At 44.6% G+C, this 22,382-nt stretch overlaps 1 protein-coding gene across 4 annotated transcripts in view; it reads right to left on the bottom strand.

Annotated features, from left to right (window-relative positions):
- The window catches only part of strn3 (striatin, calmodulin binding protein 3), a 231,786-nt gene that overhangs the window by 44,037 nt on the left and 165,367 nt on the right, over positions 1 to 22,382 (bottom strand). For all 4 annotated transcript variants that reach the window (XM_070879022.1, XM_070879025.1, XM_070879024.1 and 1 more), the window contains one exon: positions 20,757 to 20,890. In XM_070879022.1, the coding sequence (XP_070735123.1) occupies positions 20,757 to 20,890 (134 nt within the window). The remainder of the gene's footprint in view (positions 1 to 20,756; positions 20,891 to 22,382) is intronic.

Genomic DNA, 22,382 nt, shown 5'->3' on the forward strand with positions numbered 1-22,382 from the left:
GTAAAAAACAGAGGTCAAAAGCAAGGAAAGCAGATAAAAAAAACGAATGAAAACTATTAAGGATATATTAAAGATTTTTTTTAAAAAAACGATTGACAGCAAAACGTTTGCCTTTTGTAAATCTCCCTCTCCAGTTATGAAAAACCATTGATAGGAAAACATCCTGAGAAACCAATTTCAGCTTTTATTTGGTAGAGCTTGAATTACTCAACTTTTTCTGAAGTAACTTTGCTGAAAATATGTAATAACTTATTATATTTAAATAGCTCTTTATTTAGCACATACAGAATGTTGCAAATGTGTAACAAATGAAACTTTGCTATCCAAAACTTTTTATATTATTCTAAATAGTTACAGCAGATATGTTTCTTTTACTTATGACCATCAAGAGATGACCATCAATTAATGCAAGTGGCTTCATCCTTATTCAAGTTTTCTGCATACAAGCCCTGAATTCAAACATTTACTTCAGCAGAATCTTTTAGTAACATAGGAACAGGAATAGGCCATTCAGTCCCTTGAGCCTGTTCTGCCACTTAATTAGATCATGGCTGATCTGTAGCACAGTACCATTTTCCTGCTTGTGCACCATATCCCTGGATACCCTTACCTAACAAAAATCTATTGATTTTTCATCATTGATGTAGAGGGCCTCCATCCTTCCCCGCCCCCACCCTTCTACGGCCCTCCACTTCTTCCTTGAATGGAGGCGAAACCAGTCCCTATCCAGTTAATTGTATTCAGGTCATGGGTATTAATTGAGGATTCTCGTGTTCATTTTTAGATGGGAGCAGACTCGGGAAGGAGCTTTAGCTGATCTTTGGGGTGCATGGTATGTAATGTGTCTCTGTAAATAAAGGCTTGTAAGCGACTGAAGAATATGCTATAGTATTCTAGACTTTTATATCCACCACCAAGTTCCTCTGCCTGGCTGAACTTCTTTCTTACACTGAACAACTCCTTCGATCCTCTCACTTCATTCAAATAAAAGGTGTCGCTATGGGAACCCATATGGGTCCTGGCAGTGCCTGCCTTTTCGTGGAATACATGGAAGATTCTTTGGTCCAGTCCTACTCAGGTCCCCTCCCTCACCTCTTTTTCCAGTACATCGATGACTGTTATCGGTGCTACTTCCTGCTCTCATCCTGACCTGGAAAACTTCAAAAAGTTTGGTTCAAATTTTCACTACTCCCTTACCTTCATATAGTACATCTCCCAACTCTTCCCTTCCATTCCTCGACTTCTTTATCTCCATTTCTGGGGATAGGTTGCCAAACACTATCTACTATAAGCCCAGATTCCCACAAGCTACCTTGTCTACACTTCCTTCCATCCATTTCCTGCAAGGACACTATTCCATTCACTCAGTTTCTTCGTCACATCTGTTCCGTCGATGTCACCTTCTACAACAATGCTTCCATTATGTCTTCCTTTTTCCGCAACCGAGGGTTCCCCTCCACCGTGGTTGACAGGGCCCTCAACTGTGACTGTCTCATTTCCCACACTTCCTACTCACCCCTTCCCCTCCCTCCCAGAAACATGATTGGGTTCCCCTTATCATCACCTGCCACCCGACCAGTCTCCACATTCAACAGATCATCCTCCACCATTTCCACCACCTCCATCACCATGTCAACACCAAACATATTTTCCCCTCCGCTCCCCTTTCAGCATTCTAAAGGGACTTTTCCCTCAAGGACAACCTGGTCCACTCTTCAATCACTCCCAAAACACGTCCTGCCTACATAATCAGTGACTTTGCAAAGCGTAATTTGAGCCATTCTGACTGCTGACTCCAGACAGGAGGGAGCTTACTCTCACAGGTTCTTAGAGTACGCTGTCATACCACCTTTGAAATTGATAACAATTTGGGGATTTCTGCATGATCTTGCACAGGCGCTAAATCCCGAACTTGCGATCTGTCAAGTTCCAACTGCACATAGGCTTTGCTGCGTCTTTCATTTCCTCAAACAAATGAATGTGCTGGCAAGTAGTTGAGCTAATTGCCCACCTACTGCGAGGTAATTAAGATGAACATTTATAAATCTGATGCAAGCAGGTGCAGGATGCCTGTTGCACAGCGTGAGGGAACTGGATGAGAAAATTGTATTACAAAAAGATTTGTAACAAGACAATGATATAATGGGAGATTTGTTTTAAGAGGTTATCATAATGAAGTATTTGTAAACACACTGGATAACGCATTAAATGAGTGGTTTGTAACCTTTTTTTAAAAAATGAGAAGTTAATAATCAGAGTGTAAAGTAATGAGAGACATGCATTGCCAGTATGTGTTATCAGAGGTTTGTAACAACTGATGTTTGTGAATTTTGAATCAACATACTTTGTTCTAATGAGAGATTTACAATGACAGATTGTTACTATGAGAAGACTGCAGTTACAGATTTTATTATAATGACAGCCTTTTAGTTTTAGATTCCGCTTCGGAGTCATGTATATCTGTATAAAAGGAGAGACAAAGAAAGGTCCCCAGTATTCAGAGAAACATAGAAAATAGGTGCCGGAGTAGGCCATTCGGCACTTGGAGCCTGCACCACCATTCAATGAGTTCATGGCTGAACATGCAACTTCAGTACCCCATTCCTGCTTTCTCGCCATACCCCTTAATCTCCCCTAGTAGTAAGGACTACATCAAACTCCTTTTTGAATATATTTAGTGAATTGGCCTCAACAACTTTCTGTGGTAGAGAATTCCACAGGTTCACCACTCTCTGGGTGAAGAAGTTTCTCCTCATCTCGGTCCTAAATGGCTTTCCCCTTATCCTTAGACTGTGACTCCTGGTTCTGAACTTCCCCAACATTGGGAACATTCTTCCTGCATCGAAGCTGTCCAAACACGTCAGAATTTTAAATGTTTCTTTGTGATCCTCTCTCATTCTTCTGAACTCCAGTGAATACAAACCCAGTTGATCCAGTCTTTCTTGATAGGTCAGTCCCGCCATCCCGGGAATCAGTCTGGTGAACCTTCGCTGCACTCCCTCAATAGCAAGAATGCCCTTCCTCAAGTTAGGAGACCAAAACTGTACACAATACTCCAGGTGTGGCCTCACCAAGGCCCTGTACAACTGTAGTAACACCTCCCTGCCCCTGTACTCAAATCCCCTCGCTATGAAGGCCAACATGCCATTTGCTTTCTTAACCGCCTGCTGTACCTGCATGCCAACCTTCAATGACTGATGTACCATGACACCCAGGTCTCATTGCACCTCCCCTTTTCCTAATCTGTCACCATTCAGGTAATAGTCTGTCTCTCTGTTTTTACCACCAAAGTGGATAACCTCACATTTATCCACATTATACTTCATCTGCCATGCATTTGCCCACTCACCTAATCTATCAAAGTCACTCTGCAGCCTCATAGCATCCTCCTCGCAGCTCACACTGCCACCCAACTTAGTGTCATCCGCAAATTTGGAGATACTACATTTAATCCCCTCGTCTAAATCAGTAAACCCGTACCTAGAACTTCACTTTGGGAGTATTAAGTAAATCAATTGTCTGTCAGGTTCCCAGGTCAAACATAAATTCTTTGATTTACACAACTTTAAAGAGTGTCAGAATGTTAAAATAAATATTGCCCCATTATTTGTTGTTTCAAAGATTTCAGTTGCTGTCAAGCTTATGCAGTTTACTGCAGCTGATACTGTAAATGTAAATGTGATGTACTCCCGTCAGCTCATAGTTTGTACCTCCATGAAGCTTAGGTCTGTACTTTTTAATAATTGCTTGATACTATCTTGTCTTCTATAAATCATACAAATCAGCAATCTCCTGTGTTTCCTGATTGGCAGGAGTCAGGAAGCGAAAGGAGTACTGGCCCAGGTAATGCCAGGTTCACATACGAACAATGGTGCGTCCCTGGGCTCCATGGAGCAATATGCTGTGCACAGCTCTGCAGTGTCTGAAAGCAAATTCTTGAAGGGGGGTTCGCACGAGGCAAGTGCGGATTTCCTTCGGATGTTGTGGGCATACTCCTTAGCTACGCCGCTGACCGCGAATTCAGGGTCGTTAACTCTGTTTCTCACTCTACCGATGCTGCCTGACCGGCTGAGTATTTCCAGCATTTTCTGCTTTTATTTTAAAAATCTATCGATCGCATACGGTCTTGAAAATTTCAATTGACCCAGCATCCACAGTCTTCTAGATTTCCACTACACTTTCTGTGGAAAAAGTGCTTCCTCATTTCACTCCTAAATGGCCTAGCTCTAATTTTAAGATTATGCCCTTTGTTCTAGAAATATAGAAACATAGAAAATAGGTGCAGGAGTAGGCCATTTGGCCCTTCAAGCCTGCACCACCATTCAATAAGATCATGGCTGATTATTCCCTCAATACCGCTTTCCTGCTTTCTTTCCATACCCCTTGATCCCCTTAGCCGTAAGGGCTATATCTAACTCCCTCTTGAATATATCCAATGATCTGGCATCAACAACTCTCTGCGGCAGGGAATTCCATAGGTTAACAACTTTGAGTGAAGAAGTTTCTCATCTCAGTCCTAAATGGCCTACCCCTTATCCTAAGACTATGTCCCCTGGTTCTGGACTTCCCCAACATCGGGAACATTCTTCCCGCATCTAACCTGTCCAGTCCCGTCAGAATCTTATGTTTCTATGAGATCCCCTCTCATCCTTCTAAACTCCAGTAAATAAAGGCCAATTGATCCAGTCTCTCCTCATATGACAGTCCAGCCATCCCTGGAATCAGTCTGGTGAACCTTCGCTGCACTCCCTCAATAGCAAGAACGTCATTCCTCAGATTAGGAGACCAAAACTGTACATAATATTCCAGGTGGGGCCTCACCAAGGCCCTGTCCAACTGCAGTAAGACCTCCCTGCTCCTATACTCAAATCCCCAAATCAGGGTAGGGTGGAATGAGTGGGGGAACCAAGACCAGGTCACGGCAGGACCACTGACGACACGTTTTTCAATTACACACCAGAGTTGATGGCAGTCATAGAAAAGTTATAGCCAAGGCATCCTATGATCTTGGATACTTTCAAAAAGAAACTAGATGAGTACATGAGAGAAAAGGGAATAGAAAGGCTGAGATGAGGATGGAATTGGAAGAGACTCGTGTGGAGTATAAACACCAACAATGTTCCCTTTAAAGGAGTCAATGGTTATGGGGAGTGGGCAGGAAAGTGGAGTTGAGGCCAAGGTCAGATCAGCCATGATCTTATTGAATGGCGGAGCAAGCTCAAGGGGCCTACTCCTGCTCCCAGAGGAATTCTCCACCAGAGGAATATGTTTCTCAATCTACTCTTATCAAATCCGTTTACCATTTTTAAACAACAACAGCGCCTTTAACGCAGTAAAACGTCCCAAGGCGCTTCACAAGATCATCTCGATTAGACTACCACCGTCTAAACTCAAGGGAATAGAAGCCACATTTATGGAACCTGCCCTCATAATTTAATATTAAGTACTATTGCAGAGTTACTTGGTGAAGAAGGAAAGATATAAATTAGTTTCGTCTTCTCTTAAGTTTTATACATTTCTTGGTCCTTGCAATAAAAACCCACACCTTAAACCGAAGGACAAGGACAGTGAAGGTCAGGAGCTGCTCCCCCGTGATACATGTAGATATTTATTTATGAATGTAGCTGCTATGTGAAATAAATTTATTTACCTGCAATAGATTTAGTTACATCATTTATTTACTTGTCTCACTATGAGCAATGCGACTATATCAGCTAAAAAAAAAAGTTAGCTATGAAAGCCTGCTCTGAAAAGTCCAATTTTTAACTCTTAACATAATATTTTAAATTAAAATAGAATTTGTAGCACAGCCAGACAATAATAGCCGTATTATCTTTGGTAATTGTGCAGTATCGATGATCATTCTAGATGGACACACAAGTGGCCTGTGTTAAAATTACTTAGCCTGAAAGAACTTTTGTTTCCCATTGCACAAAAGATGATCACAGTTGAAATCTTCCAAGTACAGGTACCCTAATCCAGCCTACCGGAGTGCTGGAAATGTGACTTGGCCCATCCATTCTCAAGGGAATAATATAGAGGCACTAAAGCTGCACCTAATGACTATCTCCTACAGGAGGCTGAGGAAAGAAAATCTCCAATTCCTCCACCACATATACCTCTTCTCACAAACTCTAAAAGCCTCAGCCCTGTGACATAGCAGCTTAAGAGCATACTTCAGCACACATTCTGGTCTTGGCCCCCACCCCACCCACCAAACTCATGATGATCATATTCACTAGATCCAACATCATGACTCCTTGGCTTACTGGGGCAAGGGAAACCCACTACATTCGGGCTGACCCAACTTTCGATGTAGGCAACAAGAAAGTGCATCCCTCAGCTGTGGTTCAACCCAACACACTCCAAAGTAAACATACAGATGAAGAACTTGTGGGATATCTGCAAATGATGAGTAGATTGTGCCTGCAGGTAGGAAACCTCAAGTTTGGGACTCTTTCCTGCAGGCTCACTTCAAGACCTTGCAGCTCATGGGATTCTTAAGACACACCTCTGAATGGACAGAGGTGTACCAGGTCCCATTCCAATCCAATGGCCAATAGGATGAAGCATTTCCCCCTCCCTGGTGGCCAATGCTTCCTGTACAAACAAAGATCTTAACAATAACAAGTAGAAACCCTGTCTAAATGTGAAAGGACCTGAATGGAAGTAGTTGCAAGCGTGATGTGACAAATGACCAAATAACAAACAAAGCAGTTTGGACACATGTTATTCCATATTTTGCCATGACTTAAGAAAGCATGCAAATTATTGTGCAACTCGATGGAAAAAAATAAGTGCCCTAATTTACAGAACAACTCTCTCAACTGCTAATTAGGCTATTAAAAATTCATACCCTCTTTGACAATGCAAATAAGAAATACTGATCAAATATTTAGCCTCAATTGTATACAATATCTTTGCCATATTTTTCAGCATCTAATCAACATGTACTAAAATGTACAGATTTAAAATTGTCATACGACAGCAAATTATATTAGAATTTTAATCACCTTGCCTCTCATTGATCATAACTTTTACTTTAATATAAATACTGATAAATCTAAATGCTGTTTTCAGAGATTTAAAAAGAATAGCATTGGGCTGACAATGCATGCCAATGTATTCATGAGGTCTTAATTGAAATAACTGCAGTTCAGTTCAATTTAATGACTCAGTTATTAATCCTAAGACTACCAAATTAGGCATTTCTATTTCCCAGCAAACACAATTTTAAAACAGCTGGAAAAGTAACTTTCGATCTAAACCAAAACATTATTGAAATCAACGGCTAAGCAATGATGCAAAAAATTCCATTGGATTAAGTTGTGCTGGAAACTACAGATGGATTGTTACTATTGCAATATAATCTTCTTTTGTAGGGATTTACATTGATGGGGATCATCTATATTGCAAAGTTCATTATCAACAGTATGGTCACACAATAATTGCCAAAAGAGATCCTTGCATGGATTTGCACAAACTTTAACCACAATTACTAGAGTTGCACTGTAAATGGCCACGGCAAACATTAATGCATATTTTCTACCAGTGAGTTACTGTAAAGTGTAGATTATCAGAAGTATTCCTCATTCTATGTGGAAACTGAACTACATTCAAATATTTGTATTTATATAGCACATTTCATGTCCTCCCAAAGCAATTCATAGGCAATAAATTGTTTTGAACTATTATGTAGGCAAACATTACAGCCAATTTGTGCATAAGATCCTACAAATAGCAAGGAAATAGCAACCAAATGAACTATTTTGGTGGTGTTAGATGAAGGATAAATGTTGGCCAGGACACTGGAAGAATTTCCCAGCTCTTCTGTGAAGAGTACTATTTGAGCCAGGAGGAGGGGCCTCAGTTTTAACGTCTGATCTGGAAGACGTCCCTCTGACAACACAGACCTCCCTCAGTATCCATCACTCAAATGGCAAGATCCACTGGACAACTGGTCCTTTAGAAGTCTGGTGCACCACTGGAGCCACATATCTTCAAGGGGGCATTTCCACTCATTCTGTATGGGTAAGTCTCATGCTGGAAGAATGCACCGTTCATTTAAAAGATCACCACAGTAAGAGATAACAATAGGTTATTTAAATTACAGAACTACTTCAAGAACCTGTTCCCTCATACTGCCCCAGGCTCGCAATGCCGAAGTACATGTTCAATTTACTGTATGCCTACACAGTTGTTTTTTAAGTCATAGTTTGCAGGTTTATTTTCTGGCTGCTGTAACCTTCCAAATTAAAAAAAAATATTTGAGCTGTGGGAACAGACAAGGCTGCATTTATTGCCTATCCCTAGTTGCTCTGAGGTGGTGATTGGCCTTATGTACCGATTATTTTTACAACTGAGTGGCTTGTTTGGCCACTTCAGCGGGCATGAAGACTAAACTACATATTGTGGGTGAGACTGCTGTCTACGGGTGGCAGGTTCTATTACCTGGTTTTTCCAAACATCTGACAAATTTCTAAGGTCATTTCTTCTGTGTCCATCCCAAAATGAATAGATTTATTGAACTAAATTTCACTACTTGCCATGGTCGGATTTGAACTCTCAACATCAGTGTGGCTCATTCAATTCCATAATCACTACACGATCATTCTCTCTGGTGGGGTAAAATGGTGGGGGAGAAGACTGATTCCTGGGATGGCGGGACTGACATATCAAGAAAGACTGGATCAACTGGGCTTGTATTCACTGGAGTTTAGATGAGTGGGGCTCTCATAGAAACGTTTAAAATTCTGACGTGTTTAGACAGCTTAGATGCAGGAAGAATGTTCCCAATGTTGGGGAAGTCCAGAACCAGGGGTCACAGTCTAAGGATAAGGGGTAAGCCATTTAGGACCGAGATGAGGAGAAACTTCTTCACCCAGAGAGTGGTGAACCTGTGGAATTCTCTACCACAGAAAGTTGTTGAGGCCAATTCACTAAATATATTCAAAAAGGAGTTAGATGTAGTCCTTACTACTAGGGGGATCAATGGGTATGGCGAGAAAGCAGGAATGGGGTACTGAAGTTGCATGTTCAGCCATGAACTCATTGAATGGTGGTGCAGGCTCTAAGTGCCGAATGGCCTACTCCTGCACTTATTTTCTATGCCTACAAGCCTGTGAATGAAAAACTCAGAATCGATTGTCTGCGTTAATTTGTTGGGGATCTTTCATCAATTTATATGCAGTACCTCCATCTGAAAAGTAAGTGAGCAGGTCCAAGAGTTCCAAGAAAAAAACGCTCTGAACCCAAAGTAATCAGAGAATAACTAAAAAAATTTAATTCCCAAAACACTTATAGACAAACAGGCTCTGGTTTTTGTTTCAGGAAGGTGGTCTGTGAAGTGCTCATATAATAATCCAATAAAGTAATTGATAAAATTAATATGTAGGGCTGATAAATGAAAAATTCCTATCTGAAATGTACTACCAGAGTAGATTTTCCACATGTCTCTCGCTTGCAGTGTGGTGGGAATGATCATGTTACAATTGGAAGGTCCTCAATAGCTAGGGTTGAAGCCATTCCCTTTACCCTAAGTCACACTCAATACTTGAGAAGTCATTTGAATTGTGGACATGTCTTGTTCATGTCCTGGTTCTGGTAGCATATCTCGTTTAGGAGCTAACGAAGTGCAAATAAAAGGTATATGATGAATAATATTTCAGAACTAGCAAAATGCATAAACAGGGCTCCTGGAATTATTTGCTAAAAGGAGAGAAGTATAAAACAGGAACGAAATTGCGCTAACAGGAAGCAAAATGGTTTTCGCCCGAGTATGGTGCAAAAATTGCCCCCCGCAGAATTGGACGGGGGTTTTGCGGAAGCGCTACAAGGTAGCTCCCCGCTCCTGCTGGGCTGCGCGCGGCAATGATTAATTAGGTCATCGCCGTATACATCGCCACCATACCGTCCCGGAAGTTAAATTACCCCGTGCAACCTACCTTAGCATCTGCCGATGACAACGACAGCTTCAGCTGTCGAGTTACAGGTGGGAACCGGATGGAGCAGCGCTATTTAAATGCGCCATCTTGAAAACTATTTTCTGTAGGCCATTATTTTTTTCTGCTTTACAATAGATAGGCAGAGTGGCTGGTGGACCGATAGCAGCGATTTTTACCTCAAGGCGATTTCTGCCTCCTAACTTTTCCCCTGTATATCTCTCGGAAGTTTTGAACTGACAACATTTCTGTCGTCTCATGGGAGCTCAACCTCCTGCTCCGACATCACCGTCAGATGATGCTAAGACGAAGAAAAGGCAGCGCCAATTACAGAGAGAAAGGCATAGAGAGGGAGAGAGAAAGGCAAAGACAAAGAGAGGGAGCACTACAGGGAGAGGCCCATGGAGCAAGACCAGGAAGAGGCACATGGAGGTAGGCAGCAGGACAGGGAGAACCAGAGGCAGCAGGACAGGGAGAACCACAGGAACATGTTGCCAGAGGAAGAAGATGCCACAGGGCTGGCAACAAGAAACCTTACTCTCCGCAGCTATTTCAGTAAGAGTTCTCCTAAATCAATTTCACTGAGGAGCAGTGTGTGCAAAGGCTGCGTTTCGGCAAGGACGTGGTCACAGAACTCTGCCATCTTCTGAAACCAGACCTCGAGTCTCTCTCAGTGGCAGTCAAGGTCACCATCACGCTCAATTTCTACACCAATGGATCTTTCCAGGGAGCAACAGGAAACATCGCCAACATCTCCCAGTTTGTCGTCCATTGCTCCACCCGCGATGTCACAGATGCTCTGTACAGAAGGAGGAGGGACAACATCTCCTCCCCCATGAGCAGAGAAGCAGCACAAGCGTGCATGTGGCTTTGCCAGGATAGCGGGTCTCCCTGTGGTGTCGGGTGCCATTGACTGCACCCACGTCGCTTCGAGGGCACCGCATCACAATCCTGAGTTCTGTAACTGCAAAGGCTACCACTCACTTAATGTGCAGTTGGTGTGCGACCACACATACAGAAACCTCACCATCAATGCCCGCTATCCTGGCAGCAGCCAAGATGCCTTCATCCTGTGCCACACTGGTGTGCCAGCTCTGTTCCAGCCCCCAAATTAATCTGGCTGCTCAGAGATAAGGGCTATCTGCTATCCACCTGGCTCATGACTCCCTTCCGCAACCCCACCACTCATACAATGAGAGCCATACCGCCACCAGGAACATCATTGAGCAGACCAGAGTTCTGCTGCCTTGACTGCTCGATGGGTAGTTCTGCAGTACTCGCCTGAGTGGGTGTCCCTATTTGTCGTCGTCTGCTGCATGCTGCATAACCTGGCCATCATGAGGGCACAGCCATTGTCACCAGGCATAGCCCCACCACCTCAGGAGGAGGATGACCAGGAGGAGGAGCAACAACAGGAGGATGAACAGGAGCAACAACAGCCGCGACGGAGGAGACAGCGACTCCCTCGCGATCCTGCAAAGGAGGTCTGCAACCGTCTCATCAGACCTCATTTCCACTGATTTCCATCCCACTTCCCGCTTCCTCTGGACGAACCCATCACCACATCAATTTGTCCTTCCATACCAAAGCCCCAAGACTGAAATGAGAGACAACAGCAAACATTAAACATTCCAATCAACATTTATAAAACAACAATAAAATGTATAAAATGTGTATTTATTCATCGCCCTTGTGCATTTCCTTATATCCCCTCTTTTGTTGACATATTCTAATACTCCTCCCTAGTGTGTCCCCTGTGGCTGCAGAAACTACAGATGGCCTTGCAGGACACCCTCCACCAGCTCTGGGTCTGGAAGGCTCGGCTGTAGACTGCACCACCTCAGGCTAGGCGGCAGCACTCTGGGCTGGCTGGGTGACAGGCAACGACAAGTGCAATGGCGGAGTGGCAGTGGTAAGGAGCATGAGGCAGTCTGCCTCCCGCATTGTACACAACTCTGCACACACTGGGATCAGGAATGCTATCATCCTGAGAGAGGGCAGCAGGTTCCTGCTCCAGCGACCCACTGTCCCTCCCCCGGGAAAGCAGCTCAGCATCCCCACCAATCTGCTGCAGGACATATTACTTGGCTGCTACGACACCGTGAGATCCCCAGTCGACTGTGGTGGACCCAGTGGCGATGGCAGCAGTCAGAGCTTGCGGGACATGCAGCAGAGACTGCATGACAGCACCAAGACTTTGCATGGCATCAAGCCAAGACTGCATGAGAGCAGGCTGAGCTTCCTGCGAGCAACCTTCAACTCCATTACAGCACCAAGACGTTGCGCTGCTTCCGTTTGTGCCACAATGGAAGCTGCCACATATCATGAGGTCTGGATCGGCACAGTCTCTCTCGGAGTCCACCATCGTCTGTGCACTGGCAATGATGGGCTCTATGGTGTGCGCAGAGCTGTGTACAATGCGGGAGGCGGACTCTTCCACGGTCCTTACCATTGTTGACAGGTTCTCGGGCACCCTTGCCATTGCACCAATCATGTCGGCGTGCATGGCCATCACCCTTTGTGTTAACGCCTCCCCATCGAGGTATTCATCCGAGTCCTGTGCAACAGAACTTGCCTGCAAACTCGCCCTCTGCGGAGCTGGCTCCCGAGGTTCCCTTTCCCCTTGACCGCGCTGCAGCCTGCTAAGCCCCTGTGCATCGCCCAGTGCAGACCCCTCTACTAACCTAACCTCTAAGAACTGCATAGTGCCAGTATCCGAGCTGGTGCCTGCGGGTGAGAGAAGTAGTGACACAGTGCTTGGCTCCTCCTCCTCCTCATCCTCATCCCCATCCCCCTCTTCTCCCTCATGACTCAGTTTGGAGGGGCTCAGCCACAGGCTGCTCATCTGCTGCATGGTTATCTGAAAGCATAAATGGCACAAGAGTCACGTTAAGGTGAGGGCAGGAATGGAGCAAAGAAGGCAGTATGAGGCTGAAAAGTGGTATGGCCTTCTGGTTTAATGGGGAAGTTGGATGAGAAGGGGGATAAAGATACCATTGTTGCCCCCAGCGGGCTCGACGTCTCCACCGGCCACCATCTGTGGGCCAATGAGCCGCAGCACTCACTCTTCCAAGTCAGTCAGCTACCGTAGTTCAGTTTCCCCCCCCTCCAGTCCATTGCTGCTCCCTTCTGTTATGTGCCATCTTGGCCTGCAAACAAAATGAACCTGTGAGAGTTAAGAGTCCAGTTATGTACGTGGAAGATATGCTTGCCGTGGTTAAATAGCTGTGAATGTAGGCAAGACATGAAATGAGGATGTGATGGTGAGTAGGTATAGATGGTTGGTGGTTGCTGGTTTGGTTAAGTGCTGGGTTGCAGAGTGTGCACACTAGACTCAGATGCTGGTATCTAAGAATTGTGCAAACATGTACTCACCTTGACCACCTGACTGAGGTCGTTGAATTGCTTCCGGCACTGTGTTAGGCTTCTGTCGACCACGGTGCTGGCTGACACCTCCTCAGCCACCTCTGCCCACATATCCCTAAAAACCTGCGGCATTGGCCTTTTCCCAGATGGAGGGAACAGTACCCTCCTTCCTTCTCTCCACTGCCCCCACCAATGTCTCCAACGCCAGGTCATTGAACCGAGTGGCCCCAAGAGGAATTGGAGCAGCCATCTCAGACCTTTCTTCCAGCTCTTAATGATGAAAATGACCAGGTGCTGCCTGAAATGACATTCCCTTTAAGAACTGGAATGAGCAGGAGGCTGATTATCGCTGATTGAAAGTCACCTAAAATTGTCTGCAGCTCTGGTAATAGCGCCTCTGCAGCATTCCACTGAGGCCATTTGCGCCTCAGATACCACCTCCCTTAATTTCTGAGGTGTAAGTGCCCAATTTCCCAAATTTTTGCAGCCTATCTCGCTGGGCGCTAAATGTTCAAAAAGATAAAACTTAGTGCCCTGTTTCTGAATTTCGCCCCCAACATGTCTGTTGCTATATGGCATTAATGATCAAAGTTAATAACTGACTCTGTTCAATATAGTGTTCACCCAAGAGCACAACCTAGATCCAACTTAGTACTGACACAGTCACATCAATGCCAATAGATAGTCTTGACAGGAAAGAGAAATTGTGTGTCAATCCTTTTAACGAAGCGTTTTACATGAATCTCCCTTGACTGAAAACTGGCAGCATCATGCAAATTGGAGGATGTGTCAAATAGTAATTAAAGATCTTGTGATAAATCAAGAGCAAGTCTGTAAACATTCAAAAGCTTCGCCGACAATTTAAAAATAATGTATTTGCTCAATTCAGAAGTAACAAAAGGAAATAAGGAACTCTTGCAGATGCTGCCACAAGCATTCTTGCTGTAGGCAGCAGAGTTTGCAAATCTTTCTAAGATGGTACATAAGAACATAAGAAATAGGAGCAGGAGTGGGCCATTTGGCCCCTCGGGCCTACTCCGCCATTCAATAAAATCATGGCTGATTTGATCCTTGATCCTGGCCTCAACTCCACTTCCCCGCCCGCTCCCCATAACCCTCGACTCCCTTATCTTTCAAAAATCTCTTTATCTCCACCTTGATCAGCCATGATCTTATTGAATGGTGGTGCAGGCTCGAAGGGCCGAATGACTTATTCCTGCACCTATTTTCTATGTTTCTAAATATATTCAATGACTCAGCCTCCACAGCTCTCTGAGGTAGAGAATTCCAAAGAAATTCCTCCTCATTTCAGTTTTAAATGGGCGACCCCTTATTCTGAAACTATGACCCTAGTTCTAGATTCCCCCACAAGGGGAAACATCCTCTCTGCATCTACCTTGTCAAGCCCACTCAGAATCTTACACGTTTCAATAAGATCACCTCTGAGTCTTCTAAACTCCAATGAGAATAGGCCCAACCTGCTCAACCTTTCTTCATATGACAACCCCTTCATCTCAGGAAGCAACCTCGTGTACCTTCTCTGAACTGGTAGACACATACATATATAAGTGATGTAACAGGAGTGTGGAATAGCAGCAACCTATCCACTGTTCACTGAGCTGCTATGGTGAGGAGGCAATGTACACCTGCAGAAAACTAGAACAAAATCAAAAATAGTACTAATAATTACATGAAAAATGTGCGCCTTGCAAGGGCTATTTTTTTTAAATAGTGCATATGAAAACCTACAACACCTGAGAGAAAAGTTCAATTGAAGAAAATATTCTGCAACTGCTCCTCTTTACATGGGTAAAATTTAAACAGACTGTTATTCCCACTTGTATTACATCATATGCTCCTCTTTTAAAGCCAATGTGGCTTCCTTTCATAAACTTGTATTTTTGTAACTTTTCAACTGTACTACAAAAGTTGTTGGCATAGTTAACCTTTTAGTGATTGCTTCACAAAGTAAATCAGCTGCTTTAGGAATAATCTGATAAATATCAATGATGCAGTGTTCCAAAATCATTTTCAAGCAGGATAAAACAGTTTATGGAAACAATTATAGTAACAATGCAATCATTTTCTTTTAAAATCTGTCTCTTATTTTTATAAATCCACATGGCTCTAGGTCACATCATTCCCGAATAACAAGGCAGCTGGCTAGGCTTATAAATCACAAATATGCCCCAGTTTTGTTGGGAGAGATATAAAAGTACAATAGGGTGACTTTGTTTACAAGTAGGGAAGCACCAACCCTGAATTTGGCACCTGCCAATATCAGGCTGGCCAAATACCGTGAATTTACAATATTGAGAACCACAGGCAAGACATGCAAGTCCAATAGTATATGTTCGGATACAAACAAATCACAACAAACATCTGCCACTAGATTTGGCTCCATAGTGTCCACCTTTTTGGCGTTATGGATGCCGATTCGGGTCCAAAATGTTGACCAAGGAGAGTGCGTACACTTCTGGTTTGCGCCGTGATGGATGCCATTTTGGGTAGGTCGTTAGCGCGGGTGCTGGGCTTGTGCACAGAAAGTATGCAGATTACACAGATTGTGACACCAATCAGCGTGCAATGCTGATTTTACACCAGTGCTGCCATTTTTGACCTCAACACTGGAGCTAACGCCCTCTCTTAACCTTGCACAGTTGATCATGCGTTCAGCAGCAGGAAGGACCCCCCACCAGTGCTATTTAAAGGGTTCATCAAATGCTTTTAGGTTAGTTGCTGATTGATTCGTACTGGCTCTTAGTGAATTTGTACAAGTGTTCGGTGGTCTGTTATCTTATTTGAAGTTGCTGAAGTGTCCAAGGAGTGGTGTGGCAGGTTACTTCAAGGCTTTTGCTCAGTCCAGTTGCTCCCAGATATGGGTGCAGTAGTTTGTATCCCGCTTGACCTGCAGCAGGACAATGTAAATGAGCACTGGCGACACAGAGGAGGACAAGTTGCTCGAAGAGTGAGGAAGAGGAGAAGAAGGGGTAGAAGGGCTCTCAGCAGGAGGCTACAGACACCCAGCGTTTTCAGGGAGCAATTCTCCTACCTCAACGCAGCGAGGAATAGTGTACGCGACAGCTCCGCTTCATGAAGTGGGTGTTCACCAAAATCTGCTTCCTTGTTGCAGGCAAAACTGCAGCTTCAGAGCCAGGCAAGGACCACATTGCCGGTGGCCATCAAAGTGAGCATTGCCATGAACTTTTATGCGTTGGGCCCCTTCCAGGCTGGAGCAAGCAATATTTCTAACATCTCCCAGTTCGCCATGCACTGTTGCACATGGGAGGACACTGAGGCTCTGGTATGCAAAGATAGGTGAATACATTTCATTCTCTCTTGCCAGAGAAAAGCAACCAGAGCGGGCAAGTGGCCTCGCCAAGATAGCAGACTTCCTCATGGTGCATGGTACCATTGACCGCACATGTCGCTTTGCGGGCGCCGCATGTGAATTCGGAGATGTACCATAACCGGAAGGGATTCCACTTCCTCAATGCCCAGCTGGTGTGCAATCATATTCAGCGCATCATGCAAGTCAATGCTTGGCATCCTGGCAGCAATCCGCATTTGAGCCACCACGACAAATCAGAGGGTGGCTACTGGGTGACCAGGGTTATCCGCTGACCATCTAGCTCATGATTCACTCTGGTGTGCAATCCAAGCAAACGTGGACAACATGCAACATGCTGCCACACGGAATCGGAGAGCAGACCATTGGCATACTTAAACAACGCTTCGGCTGGACCGCTCTGGAAGAGTCCTGTAGTACTTGCCAGCATGAGTCTGAAGATTCGTCATGGTCTGCTGCATGCTGCATATTTTGCCATCACAAGGACACAGCCCTTGCCACCACATATACAGCGAAGAGTGAGAAGGAGGACGAGGGGTAGGAGGAGGATAAAAGGAAGAGAAGGAAGAGGGAGAGAAGGAAGAGGGAGAGAAGGAAGAGGGAGAGAAGGAAGAGGGAGCGGAAAAGAGAGAGAAAATGAGAAAGAAAAAAAGAAAAAGAGAAAGAAGGGAGGAAGGAGGCAACCAAAACAGCCCCTTTCTGGCCGGGATGTGAGAGATCTACTCATTCAACTGCGGTACCAGTGAACACAATCCCAATTCCCCATTCACCAGCAGTTCCACACCTTACCTCCCTCTGTTACTGACCATCACAGCGTCCGCTTGGGCACAATGCAAAAATAAAAGCCATTACAAACCAAACATTCCAAATCAAATTTATAATTAAACCATCCAATATTAAATTCTAAAGTCAACTAATCACCCTTGTGCATTTCGTTAGTGCCTGTTTCCGTGTGCGTTTGCCTGACCTAGTGCTCCAACACCGTGCTACTCCAGCGGCTGCAGCATGGCTTGTGGAAGGCTGCTGACCTTCAGTGGGAAGGCTGCAGATGGCCTTGAAGGATGACCTTGAACAGCTCAGGGCCGACAAGGCTCGGCTTCGGACTGCACCATCTCAGCATGGGCGGCAGCAGTCCAGGCTGGCTGGCAAGGATGGGAGCACAAATGTGGTCATCCTGAGAAAGGACAGCAGGTTCGTGCTCCACGGAACCTGTGCTCCTGTGGAGTGGCGCCTCATCAGTCCTAGTAATCTGTTGGGAGGACAGATTGCTGGACTGCTGAGACACCCTGCAAGTCCCTTTCAACACTGGCAACTGCAGCCATGATGGCAGCAGTCAGCGCTTGCATGGCAGCAAGCTGAGCTTCCACTGCAGCATTCAGACGTGGGTGGCTTCTGCTCGTGCTGCAATGGATGCTGTGACATCGGCCATCAGATGCTGTATCATGAGTTCACAAGTGCACTAATGAATTTGTCCACTACTTCCATGCTGAAAAGGATGGGCTCCAGACTTTGCGCAAATCCCTGTGCAAGGTTGGTGTTACACTCCTTCATATTGCATTCAGGTTTTCTGGCAGGTCTGCCAATGCACCAAGCATTTCATTGTGCATACCCATCAGCATTCTTCTGTAGGCCACCCCATCGAAGTCCTCATCTGGGTCTTGTACAGCAGAGCTTATGTGCGACCTTGCCCTCCCAGTGAGCTGGCACCTGCGCTGGCAGCAGCTACTTGTGTCCGGTGACTCACCATATGCAGTTCCCCCTTCTATGCTACCCTCTAAAATCATCATCATAGGCAGTCCCTCGGAATCAAGGAAGACTTGCTTTCACTCCCGAAGTGAGTTCTTTGGTGGCTGAACAGTTCAATACGAGAGCCACAGACTCTGTCACAGGTGGGACAGATAGTCGTTGAGGGAAGGGGTGGGTGGGATAAGGTTGCTGCACGCTCTTTCTGCTGCCTGCGCTTGATTTCTGCACGCTCACGGCATTGAGACTCGAAGTGCTCAGCGCCCTCCCAGATGCACTTTCTCCACTTAGGGCAGTCTTTGGCCAGGGACTCCCAGCTGTCAGTGGGGATGTCGCACTTTATCAGGGAGGCTCTGAGGGTGTCCTTGTAACGTTTCCTCTGCCCACCTTTGGCTCGTTTGCCGTGAAGGACTTGCTTTGGGAGTCTCGTGTCTGGCATGCGAACTACGGAGCTGATCGAGTGTGGTCAGTGCTTCAATGCTGGGGATGTTAGCCTGGACAAGGACGCTGATGTTGGTGCGCCTGCCCTCCCAGGGGATTTGTAGGATCTTGCGGAGACATCATTGGTGATATATCTCCTGTGACTTCAGGTGTCTACTGTACATGGTCCATGCCTCTGAGCCATACAGGAGAAAGGCACAAGGGTTGTGGTGAGATGGGAGGGGGGGGGGGGGGGGTAAAGCAAGAGTTGCATGCTTACACTATCTGCAGTTTGTAAATCAGAAGAGATTGTGGGATGAGTGGGAAAGCGGGATGTGAGAACGAGGATTAGACATGAGGATACCGTCACCTTGCTATGTTTCGGCCACGCTACCTGCCACAGGCTCAGCGACGGCCGCTCCAATGATCTCCAGCACCGTTTCCTTCATAAGGGTAAGGTCATGCAGGAGTGCTTGTCTCCCTGCGGGTAGTCCCTGCTGGCTGCGGTTATGAGCCACCTTGTCCTACAAGAGAGAGGGAAGGGTGTCAGTGAATGTGGTGCAATGTGTTTGGGTGATGTGCCTGTTATGGCTGAATAGCTGGCAGTGTGTGCAAGGTGCGAGATGTGGGTGTGAGGCTTGCAGCGGTGCTAAGTGTGTGAGGGTGAGGTGAAGCTGTGAATGCGAGTTATGAGTCATGATTGATTGAGATTGTTGGTAGGTGAGTGAAGGGGAGTGATGAATTGAGCAGTGTCTGAGGCTAGTGGCTCAGTTATAAGGATATGGCAACTGAAGATGACTTCACTGATCCTGACCACTCGTGTGATGTCACTGAACTTCTTGCAGCATTGCATACAGGTCCTCTTGGCTATACTGCTGGCATTGACCACGACGGATATCTGCTCCCATTGCCTTTTTTGCATTTTCCTAGATGGCCCCATGTCCACCTCCTACACGAAGGCCTCCAGTGCTGCATCCAAGATGCCTCAGAGCATGCTTTCTCCCCTGTTGTGCCATTGTACTTCTTCCTGCTCACACTCACACCCAGCCAGAAGAACCACCTCCCCATTCAGATGTGCAGACTGGTTTTAAGAAGTGCAGACTAGCTTTAATTGGTGCTAGCCTTTTACAACTTGGACCCCTTGCTAAGCGTGCAGCCACTCAGCCGCGCTTTCAGCACTGGGCTTCACACCATAATCAAACTAATTAAAAGGCAGCACGAAGGATTACAAAACTAAAGTTTAAAATTATGGAACAGTACATCTTTAATAAGAACATTTCAACTCTGGCCTGACTTTAAGTTATACTGGAGAGGTGTCAGCCATGGCTCAGTGGTAGCACTCTTACCTGAGTCAGGAGGCCGTGGATTCAAGCCCCACTCCAGAGACTTGAGTGCACAATCTAGGCTGGCAATTCCAGTGCTGAGGGAGTGCTGCACTATCTGATATGATAAACTGACATCACGTTAACCCAGCATCCATCTGCCCTTAAAAGATCCAATGGCACTATTCGAAGAAGAGCAGGGGAGTTCTCCAGGTGTCCTGGCCAACATTTATCCCTCATCCAAATTCACCAAAATCAGATTATCTATCCGTCTGTAGGACCTTGCTGTGAGCAAATTAGCTGGCGTATTTCCTTACATTACAACAATTCCAGAACTTAATTAGTTGTGTAGTGTTTTGGAATGTCCTGAGGTCAAGAAAGAGGCTATATAAATGCAAGTTCTTGCTTTTCTTTCTATTCTTTATACTGTAACACAACTAAACACGCTAGCAGAAAGTGACAGACACAATGGGTTATTTATAATAATGCAATTTCGATCAGTCTTGGAAATTATTTTATCAATAGGAATAAGAACTGGTGCAAAACATTTATTGCTGTTTCGAACAAAACTATGCACAATTAGAACCTATTTAAATAACATTAGTTAATACTTACATCATAACTGAAGTCTGCATCATTTGCTACGGTCAAGTCTGCAAGATCTCCAAGGCCCAAAACACTTTCCAGCACATCATCTGGACCCATAATAAATGACTTGCCAGTTCCAGACGGAAATGTCAGTGGCTCAGCTGTTTTTAAAAAAATACAAATATTTCATATCAAACAAATAAATCAGAAATGTAAACAATTTGCAGAACATGCATGGGATTTTTGATATGTTTCCCTTATAATATGTATTTAATATAACACTGATCTGTTTTTTTCCACATTTTAATTTCTCAACGATCAGGCAAACTCCTTTTGCAATGTACTAGCAAACTGTTATTAAATGTCATCTCTATCAGAGCCATGGGGAGTCCAGGCATTTCACAAGAAGACACAAAGACCAATCTAACACATGTTTGAAAGCCAGTTTTAGAGCAATATCGACTGAGTCTTGGAGGTGGGTTTCCTACTCTAAATCTGGGCCAGGGATACAAGAAAAGGAAAAAGGAGAAAATACCATAAAAAGGGGAAGTCACACCAACAATACCCCAGAAAATGCATATGTTCTTGTAAGCAACCAATCTGTGCAACAAGTATAATATGAAGTTGTATACAAGTAATATACAAGATGAAAAACACAGCAGTTTCAACAGTTCTGTGTATCATTCGTGCAATGTGTTTTTCTTATTGATGTTCATTTGTACAGTTCAACATGTTTTGAGGATTCTTTCCCCACCAATCACCACTCCCTCCCCTCCCCCAGAACACATTCGCTACATTCTGGGAAAGTCCAAGACTTTGTCTAAGAATTTTGCATCCTCTCCTCCAAGTTCATTATTCTTCCTTACTGCTCATTGCTTACCAATGACAAATTTAAATCTTCACTTTCACTTTTATCCCAAATAACAAACCAATGGAGACAAATGAAAAAGAAGAAATATAGGAGAAATAAAAATGCAAAACAGAAGATAAAGAAAACGGGAAGACTAACACTGAAATAAAAAACGGAGGAACAGTCCAAAATGAGAAATTATGGAAAGATAGCCAGAACGTTTCACTGAATCAGTACTGCTCCAGCAGACCTTGCACATAGAAAACACATACAATTTGAAAAAACATTCAACTGCCATCGTGATTGTAAATAGCACTTAAAAATAGAGTTAATGAAGTGAACATTAGCAGTCCACCGTGAAAGTGCAATCTCAAAACATGATTGAAAATATCAAGTAATCAGGGTTTCTTTTGTAATCTCTAGATGCTGCTAGGTTGTCTACTTCCATTCTTGACCCAACTGACTAAATATTTAGTGTAACCAAATACTATTTAGTGTAACCAAATAACCATTCTCCACTGCTATGCAAAGAAGCTGTTAAATTAAATAGCAATGACAAAGCACACTGTATACCAATGTGCTTGACTATGAGCTACACCATGAGACTCCAATAGTTGTGGGTGGAGAGGGGGAGGAAGAGGTTCTTAGCAGAAGATACATGCCCCATCTAAGAGAAGGAAATAAAGTAAAATAAATCGGAGGACAAGTCAACCAAGCTCATTCTCATGCACATTCCAGCTACCAGTTATGGAGCAGGTCATCAGTCTGATCACCTTCTTAATCAGGGAAGCACAAGAGGCTCA

Source organism: Pristiophorus japonicus, chromosome 4 (assembly GCF_044704955.1).
Source record: "Pristiophorus japonicus isolate sPriJap1 chromosome 4, sPriJap1.hap1, whole genome shotgun sequence".
Taxonomy (NCBI): Eukaryota; Metazoa; Chordata; class Chondrichthyes; family Pristiophoridae; genus Pristiophorus; species Pristiophorus japonicus.